The sequence below is a fragment of the Erpetoichthys calabaricus genome, chromosome 1 (assembly GCF_900747795.2).
Source record: "Erpetoichthys calabaricus chromosome 1, fErpCal1.3, whole genome shotgun sequence".
NCBI classification, from domain to species: domain Eukaryota; kingdom Metazoa; phylum Chordata; class Cladistia; order Polypteriformes; family Polypteridae; genus Erpetoichthys; species Erpetoichthys calabaricus.
Genome location: NC_041394.2, coordinates 338434363 through 338451926, shown reverse-complemented (window position 1 = coordinate 338451926; position 17564 = coordinate 338434363). Strand labels below are relative to the sequence as shown.

General features: G+C 39.1%; 1 protein-coding gene across 1 annotated transcript; it reads right to left on the bottom strand.

Annotated features, from left to right (window-relative positions):
• Positions 1-338: 338 nt before the first annotated feature.
• Positions 339-17357, bottom strand: LOC114667529 (gastrula zinc finger protein XlCGF52.1-like). Its single transcript, XM_028822856.2, has 3 exons — positions 17140-17357; positions 7771-8255; positions 339-1247 (listed from the first exon to the last, which is right to left on the bottom strand). Exons 2-3 carry the CDS (start codon positions 8216-8218, stop codon positions 397-399), a joined length of 1299 nt encoding a protein of 432 aa, XP_028678689.1. The 5' UTR covers positions 8219-8255; positions 17140-17357; the 3' UTR covers positions 339-396.
• Positions 17358-17564: the final 207 nt, after the last annotated feature.

The following is a 17564-nucleotide window of genomic DNA, read 5'->3' as shown; positions in this document are numbered from 1 at the left end:
CTGTTGTGGTGAGGCCAATAACACTATCCCTCTGAACTGTCACAACACAGGAGATGGTCTTTTTATCTTAAGATTTTGTACCACCCTCACCTACCCTAGTGAAGAGGCAGGGAGTGGCAACTTTTTGTAGAGAGAGATGTGACCAGCAAGATAGATCCTTACATATTATAAGAGTAGTTTTACATTGAAGAGATTTTGCATAGATCTTACAAAATGAAAACAACTTTATGAAGGTTTGATGAGTTAGGACGGTTATTTTTGGACTCCTTCCTCACTTCTTTAACCTCTGACAAAATGAACCCACCTTGTGAGGTTAATCATCAACACTTGGTGTTAAGAAGGTTAGTCTGGACTCTTTCCTCCCTTCTTTAATTCATTATTCTCCAACTTAGTCCTTCAGGGCTTTTCTCGACAGTGAATTTTAGTGTGCCTTCGAAGAGTACTACTGTCAGAAAATTGTTTGCCACATTTATTACAGCTGTGTGGTTTCTCCCCTGTATGAACTCTTGTGTGTCTCTTAAGATGGCTCATATGCAAAAACTGTTTGCCACATTCAGAACAGCAGCAGCGTTTTTCTCCAGTGTGAATTCTTATGTGGGTCTGAAGAGTCTTTTTTGCTGAAAATCGTTTGCCACAATCGAAACAGCAGTGTGGTTTCTCTCCTGTATGAGTTACCATGTGAATGTGAAGACTGACTGCATGTGAAAACTGTTTGCCACATTCATTACAGCAGAATGGCTTCTCTCCAGTGTGAATTCGTGTGTGGGTCTGAAGATTGCTCTTTAATGAAAACTGTTTGCCACATTCATTACAGCAGTATGGCTTCTCTCCAGTGTGAATTCGTATGTGGGTCTGAAGATTGCTCTTTAATGAAAACTGCTTGTTGCACTGGGGGCAACAGAATCTCTTCTCTTTTTTATGAATTCTTCTGTGTATCTGTAGAAGTCTTATTTGTGAAAATTGTTTACCACATTCTGAACAACAGTACAGCGTCTCTCCAGTGTGAACTGCTGTGTGTCTACGAAGACTCCTCATCAGTGAAAATTGTTTGTCACAATCAGAACAGCAAAATGGTTTCTCACCAGTGTGACTTCTTATATGTGTTTGAAGATTGCTTTTTGATGAAAATCGTTTTCCACATTCATTGCAACAAAATGGCTTCTCTCCAGTGTGAACTCTAATGTGTCTCCGAAGAGTACCCTTGTTGCAGAATTCCTTGCCACATTCAGAACAATGAGGTTTGCCTCCTGTATGAAGTTTAAGAGAAAAAAATGAAATCTTATTTTCAACCTGGACTATTATTGTCATTAAGTCACAACAGTAAATAAATGCTTGTTGAGATTAAAAACACACTTTTAAAAGCAAAAGCACTCAACTTGATCATTGTTCTTTCTGTATTACAACTACTCACCACAAGAGTACAAACACTGTAACAAATAAGTTTAAATATTTAAATAGATCACATATGATATGCCCAGTTAACAAGATTGTTGGTCACATTTCAACATTTTTCACAATGAAATGTTCTATTTCATTCAAATTATGGCAGTAAAAAAGTGATGCTCTTTAATACCATGATAACTGAAGACTATTTAATTTTGTAAAATCCATGCCATGCATGTGAAATATGCCCTTAATAAGGAAAACATTTTTCAAAATTACTCCATGCTGACAATAAATGTGCAATGATCACCATTATTGTAACCTTTGCAAGTAACATCAAGTAGTACATAACTCAACTAAGTAGAAGACATTATTAAATTACACAGCCAGCCCCTTATTTAAGTAAAATTTTAACTTAGAAATAGTTTTGTCAAAAGTTCATGAGAATGTTGTGTACCCTAGATACTTCATCATTTTCTTGACCTAATAGAAGCAAAATTGCTTGAGAGATTTTTTTTTTCATGAACAGCTTATATATTTGATGATTTCTCTGTAATTATAAATGAACTTTGCTATAACTTCATACAAAACTGCATTGCTCCAATAAAGTTGTTAAACTGAATAATTCCAAACTGGTGCCACAGTTTTGGTATTAGAAGTAGGACAGATCTCATCTGCTCCCATCATGGATGTGCCCTGGGTAAATATGATTAATCATATAGGGTTAGTTTTGTTTTGTTTTTGTTTTTTTAAATAAGTGTTGAAATAATAAGATCACTAAAAGACACAATCAACAGTTTTCTGCAAGTAAGACAGAAAATGATAAAAATAAAAAACAATATACAAAGGCGAAAGGACAACCCTCTAGTCTTTACTGTGTGCTAGGGCATTCAGACGAAGATGATGATTCTAACACTGAACACCTCCTGCATTACTCATATTCATACCTAACTGTCTTTAGCAGAACAGGTTTCCAAAACTCCATTTTTAACTTGGGTGGTCACCTGGACCCTGCTGTGGACCAATACAAGGTGTCCAGGAGAATTCTGCTTCTTTTAAGCCAGTTAGTGTTATGGCTTGTAATATTATAAAACATATTGTGCAAATTTCTGCTGGAATCCAGGCAAATCATACATTATTTCTGGGGTTTTGTACTTGTAAGATTCAGAACTTGAAGTTAATTTTTGTATAATGAGCTTTGACAACATTTATGGTTTTATTTGTGTTTTATTGTGACACCGTTTTGTTTTTCTCTATGGGACTGCCATTTTGCATTAATGTATCAGCCGTTTTCCTGGAGGGTGCATGTCTATGACATCAGTTGGGCAAAGGTATAAAGGTTATGAAAATATATCTACATGAATATTTATTTGCTATTTTTATATACAATCACACTGGATAATTAGAATACAGTATGCACAGAAAGTAGAATGTATAATATGATTAATTTTAATTAAGCACTTATTTTACTATGTGATTCTGTACCTTAAAAGATGTTATTATTTTTAAGCATATTGTAATCTCACCAATATAGTTTAAGCACTTTTAAGTACTGAATGGCATTGAATTGTTGGGCAGTTACAATACTGGAATGTAATGATAAGCACTGAGTCTTATACTCCACCAATGAACTGGCACAGTGAAGGCTGATTCCAATGATGGGGTGGAGGATTAGTAAAAAGAAGGGCATGGTTTAAAAGCCAGAAGACCAACACAGCAATATGCCAAGTGGCGCTAACTGATAGCATAATGAATAAGGGACATGGAGAGGCAGACATTAATGAGAAGTGGACATTTTTGAAGGGCCAAAGTAGCATAATCAGACGTGTCAAAGTATCTTTCTATGTTAAGCTATGTATAAAAAATATCCTCTGACTCAGAAACAGCAGTTCTCTCTGTGGACAGAACACGGCTTTTTATTGCCTATAGTACAAGTCTAAACTGAAACAAGATGGCTTTTGGACTCTGTGTGACTGCCTGGCTTTGGATATTATTGGTTTGGGATTTTATTCTACAACAAGGTCATTCTAAGTATTATACGATTCTGACAGATAGATCCCTTGAATTGCTGTACTGTAACCATTTTCTTTTAATTTTCCTAGTCATTGAATCTCTGCTCTTGTTATATTGACTACAAAGTTTTGATTGTATTTTAGCTCTGGTGTAAAGTACATTTTGATTTTTGATTTGACCTTTGCCTATTTTGTGACCCACACATCTCCCCATCATCTTTATTTTTTCCTTTACTTTCTTTTGTGAGTCAGTATAGCTGGTTCTATTAAGGTACCAAGGATTTGGGGAACATGTAGGTGGGCAAGGAATCCCTCTAAATCTCAGTTGGCAACTTCAGGCTTGAGTATAAAAAGACTACAAAATGTCTAACATGAATTGTTTGGATGAATTACTAGAGTGGGTCATTAAATTTACACAGTCCAACCTCTGCTCCTTAGGGACAAGCTGACAGAGATGGGAGTAGATTCATACCTGGTGGCATGGATCGTGGACTATCTTAAAGACAGACCTCAGTATGTGCGTCTTGGGAACTGCACGTCTGACATTGTGGTCAGCAACACAGGAGCTCACAAGGGACTTTACTTTCTCTGGTCCTGTTCAGCCTATATACTGTACATCGGACTTCCAATACAACTCGGAGTCCTACCAAGTGCAAACGTTCACTGATGACACTGCTATCGTGGGCAGCATCAGGAGTGGGCAGGAGTAGGAGTATAGGGACCTAATCAATGACTTTGTTAAATGGTGCGACTCAAACTACCTACACCTGAACAACAGCAAAACCAAGGAGCTGGTGGTGGATTTTAGGAGGCCCAGACCCCTCATGGACCCCGTGATCATCAGAGGTGACTGTGTGCAGAGGGTGCAGACCTATAAATACCTGGGAGTGCAGCTGGATGATAAATTAGACTGGACTGCCCATACTGATGCTCTGTGTAAGAAAGGACAGAGCCAGTTATACTTCCTTAGAAGGCTGGCGTCCTTCAACATCTGCAATAAGATGCTGCAGATGTTCCATCAGACGGTTGTGGCGAGCGCCCTCTTCTACGCGGTGGTGTGCTGGGGAGGCAGCATTAAAAAGAAAGACGCCTCACGCCTGGACAAACTGGTGAGGAAGGCAGGCTCTATTGTTGGCATGGAGCTGGACAGTTTAACATCTGTGGCAGAGCAACGGGCGCTCAGCAGGCTCCTATCAATTATGGAGAATCCACTGCATCCACTAAACAGTGTCATCTCTAGACAGAGGAGCAGCTTCAGCGACAGACTGCTGTCAATGTCCTGCTTCACTGACAGACTGAAAAAATCGTTCCTCCCCCAAACTATGCGACTCTTCAATTCCACCCGGGATGGGGGGTAAACGTTAACATTATACAAAGTTATTGTCTGTTTTTACCTGTATTATTATCAATCTTTAATTTAATATTGTTTTTTGTATCAGTATGGTGCTGCTGGAGAATGTGAATTTCCCCTTGGGATTAATAAAGTATCTATCTATCTATCTAAATATATTTAACATGGGGCTAGATTATAGATATTTTTTGGGCTGGACCCCACTGTAAAAGCCTGTTCCCTCAAATTCCTCCCAACACTGGTAAACAAACACCATACACATTAACAGTAATATTGGTGTACAGAACTTTATACCATTGATCTTGTTATAAATTCTCTCCTATGCCTTGCATAATGAATTCAGCAACTTTCACTTTTACACTGACTGCAGATATAGAGTGCATTTTTGAATCTTCAAGAAAATATTTCAAATTCCACCAATCACCTTTAAACTTCTCTGCATAACAAACTAGAATGTGCATGTAAAAGAACATTAAAATTTATTGTTCAGATTTAATACATTATTGCAAAAACTGGGGTAAATTATTCATTGAAATAAAAAAAAACCCTTCCATTCTTAATCACAAAAATGTATAACAAATCCACTGTATGTGAATACAAAAAAAATAATCATTGAAAAATGTTATTCTTAAGATAACCAGATTATTATTAATCAGTTGTAAAAATGTAAAACCAACTGAGTTCAACCATGAGCTCCTCCTTTAAGTACCTATCCTGATTGTAATAAAAGACATTGTTATTTATTTGTTTATTTTCTCTTAGAATTGAACAATATCCAACAAGGTCTACATGTAAGGTATCAAATTAGATTCTTAGTGAAGTCGGTTTATTCTCACCTTGGGTTTCCTCTGCATGTATGGGGTTACTCAGATAACTGAATGTTCATTTGTAAAAGAAGCACAAGAATCCAATCATATGAAAGTATAAAAGTCAAGAAAAGACTGCTTCATTAAAAGTATAGAGCTGGAGAAAGTTGGAAAACAGAAAACAAACTCCCTTACTACTTCTTATGTGAATCCAAACAATATTAAAAAAAAAAAAAAAACCTCAGTCCACCAATGTCTCGGCCACATACACTTTCACCTGAGAAGCTGGAATAGTGAAGTGGCAGCATGATCTGGTCTGTCTGCAGCTTGACTCTTATAATCAAATTGGGCATCAAGAGGTATACTGTGTTAATTGTCTGGGATTGACATTAGTATTGTTGGCGTCGAAATGACAATTTATTAGGGTAAGTTTAGGGATAGAAATTCTGTATTTGTTGCGACAAGCTCCCTGCTTTTCAATTCTGCCCTGATGCTCATTCCTTCTTCCTTCTTAAGCTGCCATTTGTCCATCTTCTCCTTTGTGAACTTTTATGAGTAACTTTACACTCCTGCCCTGGCAAGTTCAGAGTATGGGAGAGAATGTAAAAAGAGCAGGTGTTCTTTATTGCAAGAGGATGGTTGTGGGCCTTTAGACAGGAAACAAAGATTTTACAGAATGGCAAGCCTCAGCCGCCGCACTTAATATCTGTAAGAAAAAACTGGCACTAAACTCTTTGGCACACAAGTCTTTTTCTTAAGAGGCAGGATCCAGACGTTCTTTTCTGACACCTTGGCTAAAGAGTAAATTCTTCTCCCAGGCCCCCTCTTTGAAATGGAACATCTGGGTGTCATCTGACATGACTGGTCAATTCCAGGCAAATGGTATTTGGTGGTGTCTTAGTCTTACACAGATTGCTGCAGTCAGTCAACAAAGACATATCATAACCATTGGCAACCTTAATGGACAAAACTTTGCACCATTTATCAACCAAAAGGTTGGGCTTAAGTGTACCCAAGAAACCAATGGTAAAAGGTCAACTATTTCTTTCATAACCCATTCTAACCATTAGATCTGAACTCCCTGCCTGGCTATAAATTTGGCCCCAAGGCAGAAAGCCTACTGCCTAGGAAGTTAATGCAACAAAGAGTGGTGACGCTCCTCAAGAGGGTAACTTTGTGCTTGACTGTAAGAGTGGAAGACTAGCTGCAACGAGAATGCTGCATGAGTCCAAGCTTTGCAAATGGAAAGCAAGCTGCAAAGACAGAGGGACATCACACTTAAAGCAACGCATTTGTCTTGAAAAAGGTACTTGCTGATCACCAACTGCCTCATAAACAAAAGCTGACTACTGAGTGTGAAACCTCAACGTCAAGCTGCAGTACAGCCTTCAACCACATGGTGTGACCAAAGCAAAGTATGAGATAAGCATCTAAATCAGGGGTCCCCAAATCCGGTCCTGGAGGGCCCCAGTGGCTGTAGGTTTTCATTCTCACCCTTAATTAGTGACCGGTTTTTGCTGCTAATTAACTTCTTTTGAATTAATTTTAATTGGCTTGTTTTTTTAAGATTTCTTCCCCTGAATTTCTTCTTTGTTCCTTTCTTTAAATGGCACCCAAACAGAAATTAAATTTGAAGTGAGTGAGCCAACAGAAGGCCACCTAAGTCAGGGCCTGAAACTCCAACCAATTGCTTAATTAGGCACCGATTCTTGTTGTTAATTAACTCCATTCTTTAATTCCATGGCTTGTTGCTGCTCTCACTGTGCAATAGCATACAGTTCTGACATTGCAGAATTTTTCTTTTCTAAGAGCACTGACAAAATGTTTTGGGGACCTGAGCAGATCAAAATTTCTGAGGCCTTCACCTTTCTTTATTTTCAGATATTGCATGATGGACACAGTTAGCTGTCATGTTTGGCTCATTTTGTATCTCATTATTGTTTGGCTGCTAATTAAGGAAAACAATAATAATTAAGGGTTCTAAGTCTTCAATAGCAAGTTAAATAAAATTAATTCAAAAGAAGTTAATTAGCTGCAAAAACAGGTCACTAATTAAGAAAAGGGTTAGAATGAAAACCTGCAGTCTCTGGGGCCCCCTGGGACTTTTCACCATAAAAAACTAAACATTTTCAAATCTCTCATAAAAACCACTAAACCCTCCCTGTCAAGCCTGTACTCCCAAACTTAAAATGTATACAAATGTTTATTTTATACTTACTTCCTCCAGTATAATTTGTAGCTGGTGTCTGTTCTTCTTGAGTTTTATCTGAAGAAACTTCCTCAATCATCTTGGTGTCGGACTGCAAGTATTCAGACCGTACATTGATAAAATGCTCTGGAGATGAGCAATGTCTGCTTTGAGAAGAGACTAACCCAGTCACTACTCTATCTTGACATCCATAATGAAGATCCAACTCTGAATAGGTATCATCTTTCTTGACACTTGCCATTATTTTTTGCTTATGCATCTCAATGCTGATAGATGAGGTCTCCTCTGCTTCTTCTTTTACACCTACAGTCACCAATTCATAATCCTCATCCTTAATACCTAGACTATCCTGGTTAGAGAGGACAGACTCCCATCCACTGTCCTCCTCCTTAATACTCAGAGTCATTTTATCCACAGTATATATACCAGCCTCACACATCTCCTCTTTCACATCCATCTTGGTGTTACAGCAAAGGGCAGTTGCTTCTTCCTTGCTGTTGAAAGAACAACATTTTATTTTATTCAAATTACACCACAGTACATCTGTACTTAAAAAAAAAAAAAAACTTATTTCACTTTATAGCACTGTACCAGCTAAGATTTGCACAAAGTCCAACAATTCAGAGACATCATGCTACAGTATGTTGACAGTAACTCAGCACTTTTCATATCAATTTTATCAGGTGTTAAAAAAATGTGTGGAGTGAAAGACCAATATTAGTATTAACTACTTGATTTACACATATTAGGATGGTTTCCCAAACTGAGATAAAGCCTAATCCTTGACTAAAAGACATTTTAAACCAGTCTAACTGAAGTCTGTTTCTTCAGTCATGGTTAGAAATAGTTCTAGACTTAGCCTACTCCCAAATTAAGTGAGCCGATTTCCTGAAAGAAGAATAGAGCTACTCCAGGAGTAAATAACATCTTAAATTAAACATCCACGGAGGCAGGTTTAAATACAGATTAAGACCATTTGTCACAGAAGATATGTGGATTACTTGGACTATGTCAATAAAGATCAAAGAGTACCACCATCTAGCTAAGTTATAGTCGACAGAAATGACGCTTTGCAACATTTTGATTAAATTAGTTTTTAAATGCATAAAGTACATGCTATGAAGGGTATTTCACTTTTGGAACCCAGGCTTTCATCAGTGGATGGCATGTATTAGTTTTTCTCCAGGTGTTCATAACGTTAAGCTTTCTAGCATGTGGCAAATTTCACTGATAAACTGGGGATTTATATGGTGTCAGTGAACCAAGTGTGTAACATCATTTTATAGAGCATGCAGGGCCATTTGTGATTTAGGAGGACAATACATACATTTCCCTGATGCAACATCCCAGGTGAACTACAAGGTACTACAATACCATGAATGTGGGAACTTCCTGGAAGTCATAGGCTGCATAGATGGAACCCATATTCCCATAAAAACATCCCTGTACTCCAGATGCCGAGGATTACAGAAACTGAAAGACCTGGTTTTCCGTAAATGTCCAAGGTGTATGCTCTCCTCGGTTAGAGTTTTCAAACATTGTTGCACTTTGGAAAGGTGCAACTGATGATTCGTAGATTTTCCATAACTCATCTATATATAGTCAGTTTGTAAAAGGAGATCATATGGAATATTGCTTGGTGACGGCGAGTATGCTCAGAAAAATATTTTGTTCACACCATACTTGCACCCAACAACTAAGCAATGGCGCTACCACCAGACTCATATGTGCACTAGCGCACTAGTAGAATGCATGTTTGGAAGAGTCATTTTCAGTGCTTCTGGAAAACACTTTGGTTAAAACCAAGAAGATACTGCATTGTCATCATTGCAACAACTGTTCTTCTCAACTGTCTAAAACAGCATGAATGCCCATATCCTCAAACATAAGAGGATGACAATCCAGATGTACCACCATTTACCACAGACCAGAGAAGGACTTGCCTACAGAGATGCTTTTTCATTGCACCACATTAAGTAGATATTTTTGACATTATTTTCATTCTTCTGCTCAGATCAGATACATTTTCACAAGTAGTGAGCAAATAAAATATATTTTAAAAATAAAAGCGTATACTTTGTCTGCTATGTTACAGACACAGCCATAACATCCAACATGTGGTAAAAAAACAATATTTATTTCAGAAATTCATGGATTGACATTTGAATCTCCCTCTCTCCTTCCTCTTCATTTCTAGTTCTACTTGCAGTATTTTCATTTTCATTTCGTGCTTCTCCATAAGATATTTTAGATTATATTTGTGAAATTTAACAGCCAGCCTTTCATGGATAGTGAGTCTTATTTTTAGGTGATCAGTATTGGCAGAAACTGCTGCCCTTGCTTTTGCAAATGTGGACAGTAAACCACCTTGCAGCTCTTCAGTTCTATCCATAAGACTTTCTCCTTAAAACAAGAAAATTTCATATGTATGGTCACTTAAATGTACAGTAGATTACATGAGATGTTTCATATCAGACAACAAATAAAAAATGAAAGTTTGAAAGGGGAGAAAGAAAAGGCAAAGTGAAATGTCCTCACATTCTTGGTGTAGCACAGCGGTTCTCAAACTGTGGGGTACGCCCCCGAAGTAACAAAAAAGGGGGAGCAAATGTTGCCATATGTGGTGTAATTTCGCTATTCGTAGAGAAATTTTAAACTTTTAGTGGTGTATCAGCAGCAAAAATATAGGAATAAATTTTATTAGGGTTTCAAAAAAACGTTAGGGGGGCGCGATTAAAACTGTTATGAAAACTCAGGTCGCAAATATTTAAAGGTATAGAAACGCTAGTGTAGCATGTGTGATCAGTCATTTGAACTGTCTAGAAGGTCATGGTATGTTCTCCAAAGCTTGTTGGCTCTCCATTATTCCTGTCAGTAACTCATCCAAATGGTCAGTTTCTTTTATTGCAGGTCCTCCACCAGTCTTAAATATCTGTATTCAGGCTTTAACATCAGTTTTTTTGAGGTTTATTTTTCTATTCTTCCAGGTCTGGTCAGGTTGGGGAGCATGCACTAGTACAGCGCATTGCCACACCCAATTACATGATGAAACAGCTCAGGATCCTGGTTGGCAACCCTCCCAAGCAGACATACAGTTCAGTCCCACTCCTCGGAAATGAACCTCTATCTGCCACAGCCAGGTGTTACGTGGGCATCCCCTTACTCTAGTCCAGCCACTCAGGTCCTCAACAATGAGGATCCTGTGAGCCAGATCACTCTCTGGGAATTGTCCCACATGGCGATAGTGCCATAACTGATGCTCCCTCACAATGCAGATAATGTGCCTTCGGGACTCTGTGAGCAATCACTCTTTCAACACAAATTCAAACCAGCAGTATCCACAGATTCACCAAAGAGACACAGTACCAAAAAAGTCCAGTCTTCGTCTCAGTCCACTGGATAGCATCCATGTCTCACACCTATATAGCAAAACAGGAAGCACCATGACTCTAAAGACTTGGACCTTTGTCCTTTTGCAAAGTTATTTGGAGCGCCACACAACACTTTATAGCCACCTCATGAGCCCATATGCTCTTCCAATCCGTCTACTGACTTCATAGGAAGAGTCACCAGAGACATGAATGTCACTGCCGAGGTACGTAAACCTCTCAATGAGGTCGACATTTTCTCCTCAGACAGACATACTGCTGATGGCTGTGCCCAAGAGTTCATTAAAGACCTGGATCTTAGTTTTCATCAGGACACTTGCAAGCCCAGACACTTGGACTCCTCGTTCAGTCTCTCGAGAGCCCCGATCACAGCCTCCATTGACTCTGTGAACATCACAACATCACTGACAAAGTCAAGATCGGTCAATCTTTCTTCACCAAAAGATGTCCCACTGCTGCTAAACCCCACGACTGCCCAACACCCACTCCATGCAAAGATTGAACAGAGTAGGAGTAATAACACACCCCTGATGAACCCCAGAATCAACTGGGAAAAAAGGCAATCTGTACAGCACTCACAGTACCAATGTAGAGGCCAGCCATGATATCCAGCAACTTTGGGTGGATCCCGTGAAGTCTCAGTATGTCCCACAGGGCAGATCGATCAACTGAGTCAAACGATTTATGAAAATTTACAATAGCTGCAAAGAGATTCTCAATATTTGTGTTTGCACTCCATGAGAACCCTCAGTGCCAGGATGCGGTCGATGGTAGACTTCTTAGGTGTAAAACCAGACTGATCCAGTCAATGGTAGGTAAGCAAGTGATCACAGATCCTAATGTGGATGACCCTATCCAGGACCTTATCTGGCACCAAGAGCAGTGTTGTCAACCTGTAGTTGCCACAATCCAGGTGATCACCCTTGCCTTTATAGATAAGGACAGGAAGTCCTTTTTTCCAGTACCTTGGGATGACACCTGTCTACCAAATGGAAGTAAAGATTACTTGCAATCACAGGAAGACAGCATTAACACCAGCCTGGAAAGGATCACCCCAGATACCAGAAATTATTGCAGTCTTCCCTACACTCAGCTGGTTTACCATCTGTGCAATTTCAGTGAGATTGGGTGGTTCATAGTTAATTGGAGGATCAGCCTCAAGAACTTTGAACCCAGAGATGTCCAACGTCCTAGCCGGAGGATCAGCTTTAAACAGTTGCTCAAAGTAGCCAGCCCAGCACTTTACAATTGCAGTATCATCAATAAGGACTGTTCTATCACCAACCCTGACAGTGACACTCCAGGGAACAGATTCTGATGTGCATAATGCTTTGATTCCTCTGTAAGCAGGACATTGGTCACAAGACCGTAGATGGTGGGTCACTTGATCAGATTCCTTTAATGAACACCACTTTATCTGCTCTCAGAGCCCTCACATTCATCCTTCTCAGTTCATGGTACAGACAAGTGCTGCCATCAATCTGTGCAATGCGTCTCTTCAAGATGAAATCCAGGGTAACATGCAAGATTAAACACTTCCTTCTGGGAACACCGGCAACACCAACACAACCCTCAGCAACGTTCAGGGTTTTGTCACAGAAGGTCTCCCACATCACATTAGGATCAGCAGTCACACCCAAGTCCTCAAGTTCCTCACACAAACTGTGTGCAAACTCATTAGAAACAGCCTGATCTTGGGGTCTAGCCAGGTGCAGCCTTGTTCTCCTAGTAGGCGATAACTTAATGGACCTAAGCTGGATCTTCAGAGTGGCAACAACAATTCTGTGGTCAAAATTCACAAAATGGACACTTCTGTAGACCCTACAGTTCTGTAGGAGCCTCCAGCATATGGCCACAAGGATGTGATTGATCTCCTTCACCACACCACCAATACTGGAGTACAAAGTCCAACGATGTGGCTTAGGGTGCTGGAACCATGATCCAGTGATCCACAGCCTCTGATCCTTTTCAAAGTCAAATAACATGGAGCCACCAAGTGAAATTGCAAATCAAATGTCTCCCTCACCGAGACATCACTCACCATTGTCAGAGCATACACTGAAGACAACAGATAAGGCACCCAGAGAGAGCCTTAATCAGAGTCTCATAATACTCTTGCTGGAAGGAGAGAGAGACATTGGACACCATCGGAAGGAGCCGATCCGCTACAGCAATAGCTACTGCCTTAGTATGACAGCCATCAGAGTGACCAAGCCAATAAAAGGTATACCCACCTACAGAGATCTGGCCAGTCTCAGGTCTACACACATCAGTGAGTGCCGCCACTGAAATGCAGAGTTTACAAAGCTACTCCAAAAGCAGAGGGAGATGATCATCATGCCGGAGACACAAGACGATTCATGCACCTACCCGGATAGGTCGCCTAAAATTGGGAGCCAAGTGCTGCTTTGCAATTGTGACGTCTCAGCAACACACCAGTTCCAATCCCTGATCCCACTGGCTTTCCGATGGTTTCAACTCTTCTGAGACTGAGGCTCCTGAGGCCTCTCCCACATCCCCTTCATAATGCGAGCAGCTTTCCTATGGGCAGCTGCAGCAGAACTACTCCCATGGAGAGCAGAAAGGAGTCCTGTCTGTCATTTCGGAGCTGCGTGAAGTTTTTACGGTGGCTAGAGTGACAATCCTGCCACCAATCCCTAAGTCTTCCTTGCAAGTTGGAGGAACACTTGCAGGTCCACATGCAGTTTAACGTTATACCCAGGTATATTCTTCCACAACGCCATTATTCAACAAGTACTGTAATGTCAACCCAGTGATTTTATAAAACAGTAAGGTAATAAAGCTGACAACTCTTACATGAAGTTGTTGTATTGTTCCTGTAGATGATTGTTCATTTGTACTGAATTTATTACAAATAGATTTACAGGCATTCTTTTTTTTTTTTTGATTCCAGAGCTGATTTCTCCGGTTTATTTTCAGTGATGAGGTGACTCAGAACCATTTGCTTTAAAAGTGTTTTCTCATGCTCAGTAAGGTTTTTTGATCATAGCCTCCATTTTGCTGTGATGGTTTTCCTTGAATTTGACTAGTTCCATACAGTTCTAAGCCTTTCTGAAAACCATTCCATGTTTTATAAGCAACCTTGGTGCAGCTAATTCAGATTAGCACAGGTGAGTTTAAATTTCTCTTGTTTACTATAGTTTGTGACTCCATAGTCCAGGTGTTAGTAATTGGTAATTAATCAGTGTTTCAGGAAGCCATTTTTAAGCCATTATTAACTATTCTAGATTAAGGCCTTTTCCTGGTTTAATTTAGACCCTGTCTAGGAAACCAGAATTATTGTGTTTTACAGTTAAAAGTGCTGTATGGCAGGCCGCCATGTTTGGTTCATATATTAGTGTAACGTGAGACATGCTTAGGAATTTTCTATGACAAGTATGTAGAAACAAAGCAGTAGCATAGCACATATTAAAGCAAATTAATGGTATAATATTGAAGCCATCATTGTTTCAGACAATGACATTAACAGCAGAAGCCATCGTAAGGCACTTTTTCACTATGTATTGTAATTTGTACTCCATAAAAAGAACTGATCATGATAAAATCAAAACAATAAATTTAAAAAAATGTTACAAAGGCAGATACAAAGAGGAGTTGGAATTTCACCTCACAAATTTCAACAACAAGCAACAAAATGAGTTGTACAAATGAAACTATCAGAGGACATATTAGATAATTGAAGGGTTTGTACTCATTTAAACCTGTCTGCTACTTTTGGGAATGTTCGCTTACCTCATGTGGGTTTGCTATCACTGTAGTGGAGCCTGATATATATCCACAAGTAATCGGAAATATGAGCTTTAGTGAACAGAAGGAAGGCGATCATTTAATTGAGCTGTTAGAACTTTAGAATATTATAAACATTTTGACATGAACAGGCCACTGACCACAACAAAACATGCCAATCCTATCCAATTAATTCCTTAAAAACAACATCAAATCGAGTTTTGAATGTCCTTCAAGTCAAACTGTCTACCCCACTATGTGGCAGCCTATTCCATGTGTCTATAGTTGTCTGAGTGAAGAAAAACTTCCTAACATTTGTACAAAATTTGCCCTTAACAAGTTTCCAACTGTGCCCCCATGTTCTTATTGAACTCACTTTTAAAGTAACAGTTTTGATACACTGAACTAATTCCTTTCATAATTGTAAAGAATTCAATCATGTCACCACTTAATCTGGTAGTTTCTTCCTCATGTGTAGTAAAACGATGTAAGTCATTATAAGTGCAACACTTAGTGTTTATTTTCTAGTTGTCTACTATAGAGAGACAGAAATGCATACTTTGGCACCAATAAACAGAAATGTCAAAAACAGAGACAGGGTACAATTTGCTGAGGTAAAAAGGATATTTAAATGTGGTCAAAATAAAATTAAAATGCGATTCTTTTTGTTTCAATATAGAAGAGCAAGCATTGGCGTTAAAATGGGTGTTTTAAAATTATAATTAATATTGGATGAAGACGTAATATCACCAACTTTTCCACACTCAACCACACTATTAAAATTAGATGGATCAAAATTTTTCTTAAAAATCCTTCTAGTAAATGGAATTGCATACCCAATTTAATTTTTAGCAAAGTTGGTGGATTACAGTTTGGGCTACTAAGCGCCAGACAAAATTAGTAAGCTACCTATGAAAATTGTTTGCCCTTCATAAAAAAGATCTGATGAGCTGGATTTTTTAACACAGTTACAACATACTATTATATTTTGATAAAACCTTATTTAGCTTAGACGAATACTTTAAAAGTATAATATTAGATACATTTTATACTTATAAGATTTGGTTCTCCAGAAGGATGTCATGGGCGGCACGGTGGCGCAGTGGGTAGCGCTGCTGCCTCGCAGTTGGGAGATCTGGGGACCTGGGTTTGCTTCCCGGGTCCTCCCTGCGTGGAGTTTGCATGTTGTCTGCGTGGGTTTCCTCCGGGCGCTCCGGTTTCCTCCCACAGTCCAAAGACATGCAGGTTACGTGGATTGGTGATTCTAAATTGGCCCTAGTGTGTGCTTGGTGTGAGGGTGTGTTTGTGTGTGTCCTGCGGTGGGTTGGCACCCTGCCCAGGATTGGTTCCTGCCCTGTGTTGGCTGGGATTGGCTCCAGCAGACCCCCGTGACCCTGTGTTTGAATTCAGCGGGTTGGAAAATGGATGGATGGATGGAGAAGGATGTCATCATTGGCATTGGCAATGCACTTATTTATTTAATAGCTCAACTATACTAGCAAATCTATTATGCCACCAAAACAAATGATTGAGTAAATCTTTTACTTTAAGGCTTTTCAATTTCAGTTAACGTAAACTTAATTTAAATAGTATTAGTAGTCCAAGTTTTATTCTGTTTTCTTCGCTTTTTTATTCCGTGCATGTAAATGTAACAACATATAAATACTTACGTTATATACTATTGCAATGTGAGTAATTAAAATAACATAAAATAATATCCTGCACGACATGGATTGCGGAAATACTCATCGTGCTTAATGGAAAGAATCGAAATACATCTTTCATACCACAATGGAAAAATAAAGACTAACCTTAAATTAGAAAAAAAAAGTTTATTTGAATACAATGGCTGAACTTTGATTGAACGGCGTGGCACTGTAGATGTTTCATTCTCTTAACTAAAAAAGAAGTACAAGTATCAAAACGTTAATTCTGTGATGTCGCCTCCTTCTCGAGTTTAACTATTTGGCGATCACAGGAGGACATTAACTGAAAGAATACAAAGCATATAATGAGTATTAATCGCTGGAGGTTTTGTTCGGATGCTCTTAAGTAAAATTGGAAATCGACAAGGTAACGTGCGGAGAGCCGCAAGCGGAGGATAATGAATGGCAAATAGACATTCAGTCGAGTAGGGTTCTTAAGACTCCGCTAGCCTACAATTCAAGTCGCGTAACACTGACTGAAGTAACTGAAAAATCCCACATCCATTTAGTGACAGACCCGAGCTCGGATCACTTACCCCCTGCCCCTGAGTCATATGATACAACCGGAATTTCCACTGCTTCCAGTTTACTGCTCATAAGTTTATATAGAGATAAACGAAATCTGTTTTCGTCGCTCTTAAAGACGTCACACAATACGTTGTGTTGCCAATTTACGTGCACGAGTATTAGCTCGCTCTGGTTGATATCAACCTGCGCGTCGCCGCCAGCCATTTCCTTCTATTCTACCCTTTAAAACGACAAATGATTAGACAAACTCCTTTGCAAAGTGATGCTTTGGTATGAATGTTTAATCCAAAGGAAACATATCAATTTACTTTTAAACAGAAAACTCTCCCTTGGTTGAAAGTGTGTTAGGGATTTAAGTACAAAGAAAAACGTTTAAAACAGAAATCTTTATTTATTTTACTCGGATTTTGCAGAAGCTTTTCAATTTTTTCGA

Bases quoted from the DNA above. Each gene is read 5' to 3' on its own strand.
- LOC114667529 (XM_028822856.2), bottom strand. From the start codon at position 8,218: ATGGATGTGAAAGAGGAGATGTGTGAGGCTGGTATATATACTGTGGAT. The intron at 1,248-7,770 runs GTAAGTATAAAA...AACTTCATACAG, and splicing joins TACAAATTATACTGGAGGAA to GAGGCAAACCTCATTGTTCT.